Source organism: Pan paniscus, chromosome 1 (assembly GCF_029289425.2).
Source record: "Pan paniscus chromosome 1, NHGRI_mPanPan1-v2.0_pri, whole genome shotgun sequence".
NCBI lineage: Eukaryota > Metazoa > Chordata > Mammalia > Primates > Hominidae > Pan > Pan paniscus.
Genome location: NC_073249.2, coordinates 225,880,000 through 225,893,336, shown reverse-complemented (window position 1 = coordinate 225,893,336; position 13,337 = coordinate 225,880,000). Strand labels below are relative to the sequence as shown.

General features: G+C 47.5%; 1 protein-coding gene across 14 annotated transcripts in view; it reads right to left on the bottom strand.

Annotated features, from left to right (window-relative positions):
• The window catches only part of MORN1 (MORN repeat containing 1), a 76,133-nt gene that overhangs the window by 47,419 nt on the left and 15,377 nt on the right, over nt 1-13,337 (bottom strand). For all 14 annotated transcript variants that reach the window (XM_055099087.2, XM_055099125.2, XM_055099094.2 and 11 more), the window contains 2 exons: nt 11,306-11,402; nt 9,326-9,436 (listed from right to left, as the gene is read on the bottom strand). In XM_055099087.2, coding sequence (XP_054955062.1) covers nt 9,326-9,436; nt 11,306-11,402 — 208 coding nt within the window. The remainder of the gene's footprint in view (nt 1-9,325; nt 9,437-11,305; nt 11,403-13,337) is intronic.

The window sequence follows — 13,337 nt, the reverse complement described above, 5'->3', positions numbered from 1 at the left end:
AAATAAAAATAACAACATATTATTAATTTTATTACATATATGAACATAAAATGTATGAAAACAACTGCATAAAAATTGGGACTGGCAAAAAAGGTATACAATTGTACAGTTCTTACGTGTGAAGTAGTATATTACATCTCTTGAAAATAACTGTGTCACAGCTTGCCAGGAGTAAAGAATACAATAAAAAAAGAAAGAAAGAAACTGTGGTAAGTCAAGATGTACCTCCGCTACCCCTGACACAGCAAGACCAACCCTTCCTCCTCCAATACACTTATGATGATCCCCTTTTACTTAATGAGTTGTAAAACCCTAAAGTAATCCCTCAAATAACAAAACAAAGAGTTAAAATTAATACATTAACAGAGGGCCAGGCGTGGTGGCTCACACCTGTAATCCCAGCACTTTGGGAGGCCCAGGTGGGCAGATTGCTTGAGACCAGGAGTTAAAGAGCAGCCTGGGCAACAGAGTGAGACCTCATCTCTAAAAGAAAAAAAAAATTTTTAAAAATTAACCAGGCATGGTGGTGTGCACCTATAGTCCCAGCTACTCAGGAGGCTGAGGCAGGAGGATTACTTGAGCCCAGGAGGTCAAGGCTGCAGTGAGCTATGATTTCACTACTGTACTTCAGCCTGGGTGACAGAGTGAGAACTTGTCTCAAAAAAAAAAAAAGTTAGAAAAAAAAAATATATATATATATAATCAGAGACAATAAAATGGAATCATAAAAAATGCCCAATTCAAAAAAGATAAAAATAAATATAGAGGGGAAACAAACAGCTGGGGCAAATTAAAAAATAGTAAAGTGGTAAATTTAATCCTACTGTGTCAATAACCGTATTAAATGTGAATGGTATAAACAGTTCAGTTAAAAGGCAGAGATTGTTAGATTGGATAAAAAGCAAGACGACGATATGCTGCCTACAAAAAGTACACTTTAAAAACATAGGCAGGTTAAAAGTAAAAGGATGGATAGAGCTACACCATGCTAATGCTAGTCAAAAGAAATAAAAAGTGACCATATTAATATCACAGAAAGTAGATGTAAGAGTAAGGACAGTTACTAGGGATAAAGAAAGTAATTTCACAGTGATAAGGGATCAATTGATTAAACTACATAAAAATCCTAAATGTGTATGCCCCCAATAACAGAGCCCCAAAATACATGAACCAAAAATTGAAAGAAATAAAAGCAGAACATTTTTTCATGTGTTTTTTGGCTGCATAAATGTCTTCTTTTGAGAAGTGTCTGTTCATGTCCTTCACCCACTTTTTGATGGGGTTGTTTGTTTTTTTCTTGTAAATTTGTTTGAGTTCATTGTAGATTCTGGATATTAGCCCTTTGTCAGATGAGTAGGTTGCGAAAATTTTCTCCCATTTTGTAGGTTGCCTGTTCACTCTGATGGTAGTCTCTTTTGCTGTGCAGAAGCTCTTTAGTTTAATTAGATCCCATTTGTCAATTTTGGCTTTTGTTGCCATTGCTTTTGGTGTTTTAGACATGAAGTCCTTGCCCATGCCTAAGTCCTGAATGGTAATGCCTAGGTTTTCTTCTAGGGTTTTTATGGTTTTAGGTCTAATGTTTAAGTCTTTAATCCATCTTGAATTAATTTTTGTATAAGGTGTAAGGAAGGGATCCAGTTTCAGCTTTCTACATATGGCTACCCAGTTTTCCCAGCACCATTTATTAAATAGGGAATCCTTTCCCCATTGCTTGTTTTTCTCAGGTTTGTCAAAGATCAGATAGTTGTAGATATGCGGCGTTATTTCTGAGGGCTCTGTTCTGTTCCATTGATCTATAGCTCTGTTTTGGTATCAGTACCATGCTGTTTTGGTTACTGTAGCCTTGTAGTATAGTTTGAAGTCAGGTAGCGTGATACCTCCAGCTTTGTTCTTTTGGCTTAAGATTGACTTGGCGATGCGGGCTCTTTTTTGGTGCCATATGAACTTTAAAGTGGTTTTTTCCAATTCTGTGAAGAAAGTCATTGGTAGCTTGATGGGGATGGCATTGAATCTATAAATTACCTTAGGCAGTATGGTCATTTTCACGATATTGATTCTTCCTACCCATGAGCATGGAATGTTCTTCCATTCGTTTGTATCCTCTTTTATTTCACTGAGCAGTGGTTTGTAGTTCTCCTTGAAGAGGTCCTTCACGTCCCTTGTAAGTTGGATTCCTAGGTATTTTATTCTCTTTGAAGCAATTGTGAATGGGAGTTCACTCATGATTTGGCTCTCTGTTTGTCTGTTATTGGTGTATAAGAATGCTTGTGATTTTTGTACATTGATTTTGTATCCTGAGACTTTGCTGAAGTTGCTTATCAGCTTAAGGAGATTTTGGGCTGAGACAATGGGGTTTTCTAGATATACAATCATGTCATCTGCAAACAGGGACAATTTGACTTCCTCTTTCCCTAATTGAATACCCTTTATTTCCTTCTCCTGCCTAATTGCCCTGGCCAGAACTTCCAACACTATGTTGAATAGGAGTGGTGAGAGAGGGCATCCCTGTCTTGTGCCAGTTTTCAAAGGGAATGCTTCCAGTTTTTGCCCATTCAGTATGATATTGGCTGTGGGTTTGTCTTAGGCAGCCAAAAAACACATGAAGAAATGCTTACCATCACTGGCTATCAGAGAAATGCAAATCAAAACCACAATGAGATACCATCTCAAACCAGTTAGAATGGCAATCATTAAAAAGTCAGGAAACAACAGGTGCTGGAGAGGATGTGGAGAAATAGGAACACTTTTACACTGTTGGTGGGACTGTAAACTAGTTCAACCATTGTGGAAGTCAGTGTGGTGATTCCTCAGGGATCTAGAACTAGAAATACCATTTGACCCAGCCATCCCATTACTGGGTATATACCCAAAGGACTATAAATCGTGCTGCTATAAAGACACATGCACATGTATGTTTATTGCAGCACTATTCACAATAGCAAAGACTTGGAACCAACCCAAATGTCCAACAATGATAGACTGGATTAAGAAAATGTGGCACATATACACCATGAAATACTATGCAGCCATAAAAAATGATGAGTTCATGTCCTTTGTAGGGACATGGATGAAATTGGAAACCATCATTCTCAGTAAACTATCGCAAGAACAAAAAACCAAACACTGCATATTCTCACTCATAGGTGAGAATTGAACAATGAGAACACATGGACACAGGAAGGGGAACATCACACTCTGGGGACTGTTGTGGGGTGGGGGGAGGGGGGAGGGATAGCATTAGGAGATATACCTAATGCTAAATGACGAGTTAATGGGTGCAGCACACCAGCATGGCACATGTATACATATGTAACTAACCTGCACATTGTGCACATGTACCTAAAACTTTAAGTATAATAATAATAAAATTAAAAAAAAACAAATAAAAGCAGAAATAGGCACATCTTTTGTTTGTTTGTTTGCTTGTTTTGAGACAGGATCTTGCTCTGTCACCCAGGCTGTAGTACAGTGGTGCGATCTCAGCTCACTGCAACCTCCGCCTCCCAGGTTCAAGCAATTCTCCTGCCTCAGCCTCCCAAGTAGCTGGGATTACAGGTGTGAACCACCATGCCTGGCTAATTTTTGTATTTTTAGTAGAGATTTTAGTAGAGATGGGGCTTCACCATGTTGGCCAGGCTGGTCTCAAACTCCTGATTTCAAGTGATGTGCTCGCCTCAGCCTCTCAAAATGCTGGGATGACAGGTATGAGGCACTGCACCCGGCAAGGCAAATCTATCATAGTCAGATATTTCAATATGCTACTCTCAATAACTGATAAAACAAGCAGACAGAAAATCAGCAAGGACATAGTATACATACATCCACAGAATATCAATAACATCAACAAAATACACAGAAAAACACATAGAAAAACACATAGAAAAATACATAGAAAAACAATAATATCAACAAAATTGACCTGATTTATAAAATATTGTACACAACAAAATTCGCATTCTTCTCAAGTGCACACAAACTCTTCCCGAAAATTGAAGAGAGAATTTTTCCCAATTCACTCATTCTATGAGGACAGCATTACCTTGATAGCAAAACTAGACAAAGACATTACAAGAAAAGAAAATTTCATGCCAATATCCTTCACGAACAGGGATGCAGAAATTCCCAACAAAACTTTAGCAAACTGAAGGACAAGATAATTCATTGCTCTATTAAAAAAAAAAAAAGAAAAAGAAAAAAGGCCAGGCTTGGTGGCTTATGCCTGTGATCCCAGTATTTTGGGAGGCTGAGGTGGGAGGATCGCTTGAGCCTGGGAGTTTGAGACCAGCCTGGGCAACATAGTGAGATTCTGTCTCTACAAAAAAAAAATTACAAAAACAAACAAAAAGATAATTGGGGAAAGAATACTCTTTTTAACAAGTGATCTTAGGACAAATAGATATCCACATTCAAAAGAATATACAGCAGTTGGACCCCTTCCTTACACCAAACAAAAAGATTAATACCGAACGGTTCACAGTCCTAAATGTAAGAGCTAAAAATATATAATTTTTTTTTGAGATGGAGTCTTGCTCTGGGGTGCAGTGGCATGATCTCGGCTCACTGCAACCTCTGTCTGCCTCCTGGGTTCAAGCAATTCTCCCTGCCTCAGCCTCTCAAGTAGCTGGGACTACAGGCACCCGCCACTATGCCCAGCTAGTTTTTGTATTTTTTAGTAGTGACAGGGTTTTGCCACGTTGGCCAGGCTGGTCTTGAACTCCTGACCTCAGGTGATCCGCCTGCCTTGGCCTCTCAAAGTGCTGGGATTACAGGCGTGAGCCACCGTGCCTGGCCTAAAAATATAAAATTCTTAAAAGAAAACACAGGAGTAAATCTCCATGACTTCGGACTAAGCAAAGTCTTCGTACATATGACATCAAAAGCAACAAAGAGAAAAATAGAGAATTGGGCTTCATCGAAACTTAAAACTTTTGTGTTTCAAAGGACACCATCAAGAAACTGTCAGACTGCCCACAAAATGGAAAAACGTATCTGCCAATTAGATATCTGATAAGGGGCTTGTGTCTAGAATATGTCAAGAACTCTTAAGACATTTTGATGCAGGTGAGCTCCACAGCAGGGCTTAGCCTGTGAGGGTTCTTGGCTTTGGCCAGGGAAGGATTTAAGGGTGAGTGGGAGGTATGGAAGTGGCAGGGCTACAGCTCCTGCAGAGCGGGGCTGCCCCCCAGGCAGAAAGCAGCAGCTCAGGGCAGTGTCGCAGTCATATTTATACCCACTTTTAACTGCGTGCAGATCAAGGGGTGGTTTATGTGGACATTTCTAGGGAAGCGGCAGTAACTTTTGGGTCATCAGGCCATTGCCATGGAAAGGGGTGGTAACTCCCAGGTGTTGCCATGGTGATGGTAAACTGGCATGATGCGTTGGTGGGCGTGTCTTATGGAAGGCTGCTTCCTCCCTGGCCCTGTTTTATCTAGTCCTCAATTTGGTCTTGTGTCTGAGCCCCACTTCTGGAGTCAAGTTCTGCCTCTTATCTCCATTTCTCCAACTAAGATCTACAAATGGCCCATAGCACACAAAAAGATGCTCAACATCATTAGCCTTTAGAGAAATGTAAATCAAAACCACAAGAAGACACCACTTCACATCCACAAAGATGGCTACATCCAAAAGACAGACAGGCCAGCAAGGTGGCTCATGCTTGTAATCCCAGCACTTTGGGAGGCTGAGGCGGGCGGATCACAAGGTCAGAAGATGGAGACCATTCTGGCCAACATGGTGAAACCCTGTCTCTACTAAAAATACAAAAATTAGCTGGGCGTGGTGGTGGGTGCCTGTAGTCCCAGCTACTTGGGAGGCTGAGGCAGGAGAATCGCTTGAGCCCGGGAGGCAGAGGTTGCAGTGAGCTGAGATTGCACCACTGCACTCCAGCCTGGACAATAAAGCAAGACCCAGTCTCAAAAAAAAAAAAAGGCTGGGGGCAGTGGCTTATGCCTGTAATCCCAGCACTTTGGGAGGCCGAGGGCGGTGGATCAAGAAGTCAGGAGATTGAGATCATCCTGGCTAGCAGGGTGAAACCCCGTCTGAACTAAAAAAATACAAAAAAATTAGCCGGGCATGGTGGCGGGCGCCTGTAGCCTCAGCTACTCAGGAGGCTGAGGCAGGAGAATGGTGTGAAACCAGGAGGTGGAGCTTGCAGTGAGCCGAGATCGAGCCACTGCACTCTAGCCTGGATGACAGAGCAAAACTCAGTCTCAGAAAAAAAAAAAAAAAAAAAAAGACAGACAATAGCAAGTACTGAGGAGGGTGTAAAGCCATTGGAACCCTCTTTCATTGCTGGAGGTAATGTAAAAACCTTGCAGCTTTTCATGTTCAGACTGAAAAGGAAGAAGTAAAACTGTATTTATTTATAAACAATATGATCGTATATAGAGAAAATCTTAAGGAATCCTCTAAAAAACCAGTAGAACTAATAAATGAGTAAAGCAAGTCAAAGGAAATGAGGTCAATAGGTAAAAATCAATTGAGTCTACGGCAACCTCTGAAATGAAGTTAAGAAAATTCTACTCATGATGGCATAAAAAGAATAAACAAATTTATCAGCATTTAGAAATAATTAATAAAATAATTATAATTCAATATCTAATAAATAACATTATGTATTAATAGCTTTCACAAAGAAGTGCAAGATGTGTGCTGAAAGGAACAAGACACTGGCGATAAAGTAAGAACTCTACCTAAATGGAGATATGCTTCTGTGTTCATGAGCTGGAGGCCTCAGTGTTGGTAAGATTTCATCTGGCCATTCTCTCCAGAGGGGTTCAACGCACCTCCATCAACATTCCAGCAGCCTTCTTTTGTTGTTGTTGCAGAAGTTGGCAAACTGATCTTAAAATTTTATATAGAAATGTAAAGGTCCCAGCAGAGTCAAAATCATTTTGAAAAGGAAAAACAAAACTGGAGGACTCTCCAATTGGAAAACGTGCTAAAAGCAACAAGAATCCAGATAGTGTGGTCCTGGCATAGACTGAGGATAAATCAGGATAGACAGATCAGTGGAGCAGACCGGGGGTCCAGGCATCAACTCTGACTCTTAGGGCTGACTGATTTTCAACCAAGGTGCCAGGGCAACTCAACGGCAAAAGGACAGTGTTCTCAACAAATGATGCTGGGATGATTGAACATCCCCATGAAGAAAAGATGAATTTAGAACTTTATCTTTTCCATAAAAAATAACTCACACTGGATCCCAGGCCTAAATGTAAGAGCTAGAACTATAAGAGTTCTGGAGGGATACGAAAAAATCTTTGTGAAACTTGGGTTAGGCAAAGAATTCTTAAATACGGTACCAAAACTATGTTCCTACAAGAAAAAATGGACAAACTGGACTTCAGCAAAATGAAAAACTTCTGCTGTTCCAAAGATAGCATTAAGCAAATGGAAAGATAAGCCATAGGTGGACGGAAAGCATTTGCAAGACATATCTGATAAAGGACTTATATCCACAATAGGTAAAGAACTCTATAGCTAAAAATAAGAAGAAAACCTTTTTTTCGTTTTTTTTCTTCTTCTTTTTTTTTTTTTTTTTAATGAGACAGGGTCTCCCTCTGTCACCCAGGCTAGAGTGTAGTGGTGCAGTCACGGGGCTCACTGTAGCCTCAACCTGCTGGGCTCAAGGGACTCTCCCAATTTCAGCCTTCCGAGTAGCTGGGACCACACACATGCACTACCATGACCAGCTAATTAAAAACAATTTTGTTTTTTTTTTTAGGGATGGGGTCTCACTATATTGCCCAGGCTGGTCTTGATCTCCTGGACTTGGCCGGGCATGGTGGCTCACGCCTGTAATCCCAGCACTTTGGGAGGCCAAGGCGGGCGGATCACGAGGTCAGGAGATCGAGACCATCCTGGCCAACATGGTGAAACCCCGTCTCTACTAAAAAAAAATACAAGAAATTAGCTGGGCGTGGTGGTGGGCGCCTGTAGTCCCAGCTACTCGGGAGGCTGAGGCAGAAGAATCGCTTGAACCTGGGAGGCGGAGCTTGCAGTGAGCCGAGATCATGCCACCGCACTCCAGCCCGGGTGACACAGCGAGACTCTGTCTCAAAACTACAACAACAACAACAACAACAAAAAGAAAGATCTCCTGGGCTCTAGTGATCCTCGCACCTCAGCCTCCCGAAGTGCTGGGATTTTAGGTGTGAGCCACTGTGCCTGACTGACGGTCCAATTTTTAAAAAATGGGTACAATATTTGAATAGACATTTCTCCAAAGAAGACAAACAAATACCCAATCAACACAGCGAGAGCCACTCATCGTCATCACTCGTTAGGGAAATGCGAATCAAAATCACGAGGAGCTATCACTTCACACCCACAGGGCAGCTATTACAAAAAGACACAATTCCAAGTGTTGGGAAGACGCAGAGAAATCTGAACCTTCATGCGTTATTGGCGGGACTGTAAAATGCTGCAGCAATTTTGGAAAAACAGTTTAGCAGTTTCTTTAAAAGTTTAGGCCAGGCGCGGTGGCTCACGCCTGTAATCCCAGCACTTTGGGAGGCTGAGGCGGGCTGATCACCTGAGGTCGGGAGTTCGAGACCAGCCTGACCAACATGGCGAAACCCCATCTCTACTCAAAATACAAAATTAGTGGGGCATGATGGCACATGCCTGTAATCCCAGCTACTCAGGAGGCCAAGGCAGAATCGCTTGAACGCGGGAGGCGGAGGTTGCGGAGAGCCGACATTGCACCACTGCACTCCAGCCTGGGCAGCAAGAGTGAAACTCCATCTCAAAAAAAAAAAAAAAAAAAAAGTTCAAACATAAATCTACCATGTGATCCAGCAATTCCATTCATAGGTGCATACCCATGAGAAATGAAAACACATTCACACAAAAACTTGTATACACATGTCCACAGCAGCACTATTCATAACAGCCCAAGGTGCAAACAACTGCGATGGCCAGCAGCGGATGAGTGGGTAAGCAGAAAGTAGCCCCTCACTAGAACAGAAGACTATTCCTCCTAAAAAGGAAGGACACTCTGACACACGTGCACGCGTGCCCCCCACACGTATACACATTCAGACCTGTGCACACCTGTGCAAGGCATACACACATACGCACACACATACACGAGCATGCACATCACACAATATGTGCACACATGCTTGCACACACACCCAAGGCTGCCCTGACTGGCAGGGAAGCTGGCACACCTGCGACCTCTCTGCCAGGCTCTGGGCACGAAGTCACTGCTGTGCCTCAGGAGCCACATGCAACATCTCGTCCGCATCTTCACTGCTTAAGAACCTGCTGCCTTTTCTCTTTTGGAAACGTTAGGTCATCTCCCCCTGGAGATGCTTACTCTTGGCAATTTCCCCGTGGTCCTGCAGCAGCTGAACGTTCACCGAGAAGGGAGACCCTTGGGCCACTTCCATCACCTCCGGACCCAAGATCACGATCCTCGTAGCTTGTTCTGGGAGAGGACAGAGTGTGGCTTTAGCGGTGACTGGCATGGTCCCCCACCCACCCCATGGCTGAGTCAGCAGTGGGCACCCCAAGAACCGACCAGAGCCCAGTGTGGCAGCTGGAACACAAGCACATGTGGGGGCCGACCCTCCGCAAACCACCTTGCAGAGCAGCGACCTGGGCAGTCGTCCGCGCTCAGACTGTGAGGCTCGGCTCTGCTGGCCCGGAGCACTGTGGAATCGAACCAAGTGGACCACCGGGGCCACGGAGCATGCAAGAGACACAAGTGGGCGGTGTGGGGCTGTTGGGTTTTCCTGCCCGTGGAATGTTCCCGCACGTCTTCCCGCTGGTCGGGATTTAGGCCCTGCATTCACTGCATCTGAGTCAGCACCCTGAGGTGCTGGACCTGGGACTAGGGCAAGACCTGGCAAGGGTGGGTCCACCGGCTGGCCAGTGCCTCCTGGCAGCCAGGGCCGCCCCTGCTCCACCGGGGCCTGCAGGGCATCGCTGTGGGTGGTGTCGTCACACCGCGTCCTGCTGCCCACCGCCCCCGCCCCCACCTGCCATCCCTGACTCTCCCCTATGGATTGGCCTCCAGCAAAGCACAATGGAGGGGCTTTAAAAGCAGATGCTGGGAGAACACCTGGGATCTGAGGCTGCCTCAAAAGGCAGCACAGGCGACGCCGGGTACACAGGGTGGCGGGTGCCCCGGACTTCATGGTAATGGTGGGGCTGGGGAAAGGCCTGAAGCTCTGGCCCCTGTGGGAGCTCCTGCTGTGTTCTGGGGGCAAAGCCAGAACCCACCTTGGCTCGGAGGGAGACCCTCCTCGGGGTGAAGCCAGGCTGCGTCCTGCACCTCTTGCCCCGTTTTTCCCACCTAGAAATTTCAACAAGGGCCAAGAGACTTTTTTGGGAGGAGGGGCTGGGATCTGGATTCTTTCCCTTGAGGTGAGGTCACCAAGACACTCCTGGAGGGCTCTGCTGAGGATCCAGGGGCCCCTCACGGAGACTCCACCTGAGGGAGAAGCATCTGGGCCGGGACCCAGGCTCGGCCTCCATCCCAGGATCCCCTGCAGGGTGCACTGTGTGCATGCGGGTGCTGGGACCCACCTGTCAGTGCTCCCCAGGCACTTGGCCACTCCTGCCTTCCCTAAGATCTCAGCCTCCACGAGGAGCCCAGGGCCAGCGGGTCTGTGCTGAGGGCAGCAGTTACTGTCACCCGTCACCCCTGTGACCTCTCCCAGCTAACAGGTCTTGGTCCCCCGAGGTCCTCCAACCCAGGAGGTACGTGTGGGGCTGCCTGGGCTGAGACCTTGCAGGTGCCCCGGCGCAGAGCCAGAGTCGGTGCTGGCGGCACCTGCACCTGTGTCACGAACTTGGCCCCGAGGTTTGGATGAGTGTTGTGTCCCTGGCTAGACTGACCCCTGGGGTGGCACCCTCATCCTGGAATCTATCGAGAGGTCACCCAGAGGCCACCAGGAACACCATGGGGAGAGGAAGGGTGGCTCGGGAGGCAGCCCCCAGAGGAGGCCCAACTGGCTGGTCCTTCTGTGAGCCGAGGCCACCCTGTGGCCACATCACAGTGCAGAGGGCTCAGGGAAATTGGACAGAGGCCACTTGGGGGACAGCGCAGCCGTGACGAGGCCACCCCCAGACACTCAGGCCCCAAGTCCGGGAAGCCCCACTTGCAGCAGGACCACTTTTGACATCAGATTAGAACATGTTTTTCCTTAAAAGGGGTGGGATTTTATATTCCACTTTGCCCCACCCCTCCCCAGTGTGCTCTTGGTCAGTATTTCCCATATGACTGCCAAGGGGCCAGGGACACCCCCCACAGTGGACCTCACAGTGCCCACAGGAAGGCAGGGACACCTACCTGCTGGGTGGCCGTTGATCCACAACCCATAATAGGTGACCCCTGAGCAGTGGGCCATGCTGCCCAGTCCACTGAAGACGTCGCTGTGCCACTGTCCCTGCAGAGAGAAGGGTGAGGCTCAGGCTGGTGGCTCCCAAGGGGCTTTTGTGGGTCCCCGCATGGCACTGCAGCTTCCTGGTGCTACAGCAGGGCCCCAGGACCAAAGGCTGCTAGAAAACCACATCGTCTCGAGGGTCCTTGCAGCCTGTCCCTTGGTGGTGAGAAACTGTTTCATTAGAATGCGATCCAATTTGCTTTGCAAAATATACTCCCTTTGGAATTTTAACGATGCCAGGAGGTATGGGAACAACGGCACAGTATATAAAATGCAAACAAAACCTCAAACGGGCACATTTCAGCAAAAAAAATCCTTTTAATACCAAGATATTGTGTTTGTGGCATGTATCATAAAGGAGGCCTGAACCCGCAAACTGGCCGACTGTGGCGTTGGGATTAAGGTGCCCTGCTTGTCCGTTACACTGTTCATTTATACATGAAGAGGCCAATTAAAAAACACAGTTTGAAAAAATGTGCCCGTGCGCTTGGGAGAAATGCCTGTTCGCTGCACACCCCAACTCTGCCTCCTTCATAACAAGCCTGGTTTCCAAGTCATACAACAAAGCCTGGGAAAATCATGTGAAATAGCAGGGTGATTATTTTCATGGAAAATTTAAATGGTATTTCATTTCACTCTGAATTACTTCTCTTAGAAGAAAAATTAACCAAAGACACGTTTTGCTTCTGTTCACTCTTTGGCAGGAGCTAAGTGGGCTCCTGCTTCCCTGCCCGGCCCTCCCTGGGTGCCTTCCCCAGGAGAACCCCGAGGCAGCTGTGGCAGGTCTGCAGGGCGCAGCTCGTGCCTTCTGGGGCCTCTCCACGGATCCTGGGCCCTGGGATGCGTGGGAAGAGACAGCGAGGGCCGAGGGCCAGGGCTGAGGAGTGTGGCAGATCAGGGAGAAGTGGATGGTGCTGGAGCTCTCTCTGGCTGCAGGGAGACAGGGCCTCTGCAGACAGCCCTGAAGGCGACTGGATTGCCCCAAAGGCCAGGGAGAGCCACAGTGCATGAAGGGCTGGGGCAGGGTGGGGGCAACTCACAGCTGCTGGCTGGGAGCACGGCTCACGCCTCCAGGCAGAGGGCTCCGATCCGAGACAACTGGAAGCCCGCGTGGGTGCCCGGAGGCAGCAAAAAGGCAGCTCTCAGCTTCAGGAGAGGCTAGGCAGCCAGCTCGGGGTGCCAGGTGGGCAGAGGCCCGGCTGCTGTCTGGACAGGGCCCTTGCTCCTGAGGCTCTTGTTCCTCCAGCTCCCAGACCCCAAGATCCCAGCCAGCACCCACCCGGCTGCATTCCTGCAGTGTTCCAAGCTGAGCGCACCACTGACGTCACCCCATCGGCCCAGACAGTTGCCCTGAAGATCAGAGTCCGGTTCACCGTGCCACCCTGGGCTCTGGGCAAGCACCATCCACGCTGGCAACTACAGTGGATGGGGGCTCCAGAGCTGACCACATGTGGGGTCAGGTGAGAGTGGTTCTGGGCTTCAGATACCAAGGACTGGTGCAGAGTCCATGGGCTGCCCTGACTGCTGCTGCATGGCATGCCTGGAGGCCATGCCCTGTTGGAGGCCGTGGGCACCCTTGCATCCACAGAGCACCTCCCCTCAGCCTTGCCCCCTCAGCTCTCTGTCCTATGACTCCAGACGTTCCCACCAAACTGGGTGAGAGTCCAACGCATTTGATTGGCATTTCTTGAGGGTCCCTTCCTGGGACCATTGTCCTCACTGTCTCTCATCTCATTCACGCTGGACGGGGAGAGGCGCGAGTCAGCGCACAGCTGAGGGCTCTTCAGGGCGTCCGGGGCCCCCGTCACCGTCACTGATGAGAATGGCGATGTCTGGTCTCTGCCCCCTTCCACCTGTTCGGCCTCTGGAAGGTGCCCCGGGCTTTCAGGAGGAGGGAGGTGGAGCTGCGGGGCAGGGCTGACACCAGCTGCAATATGG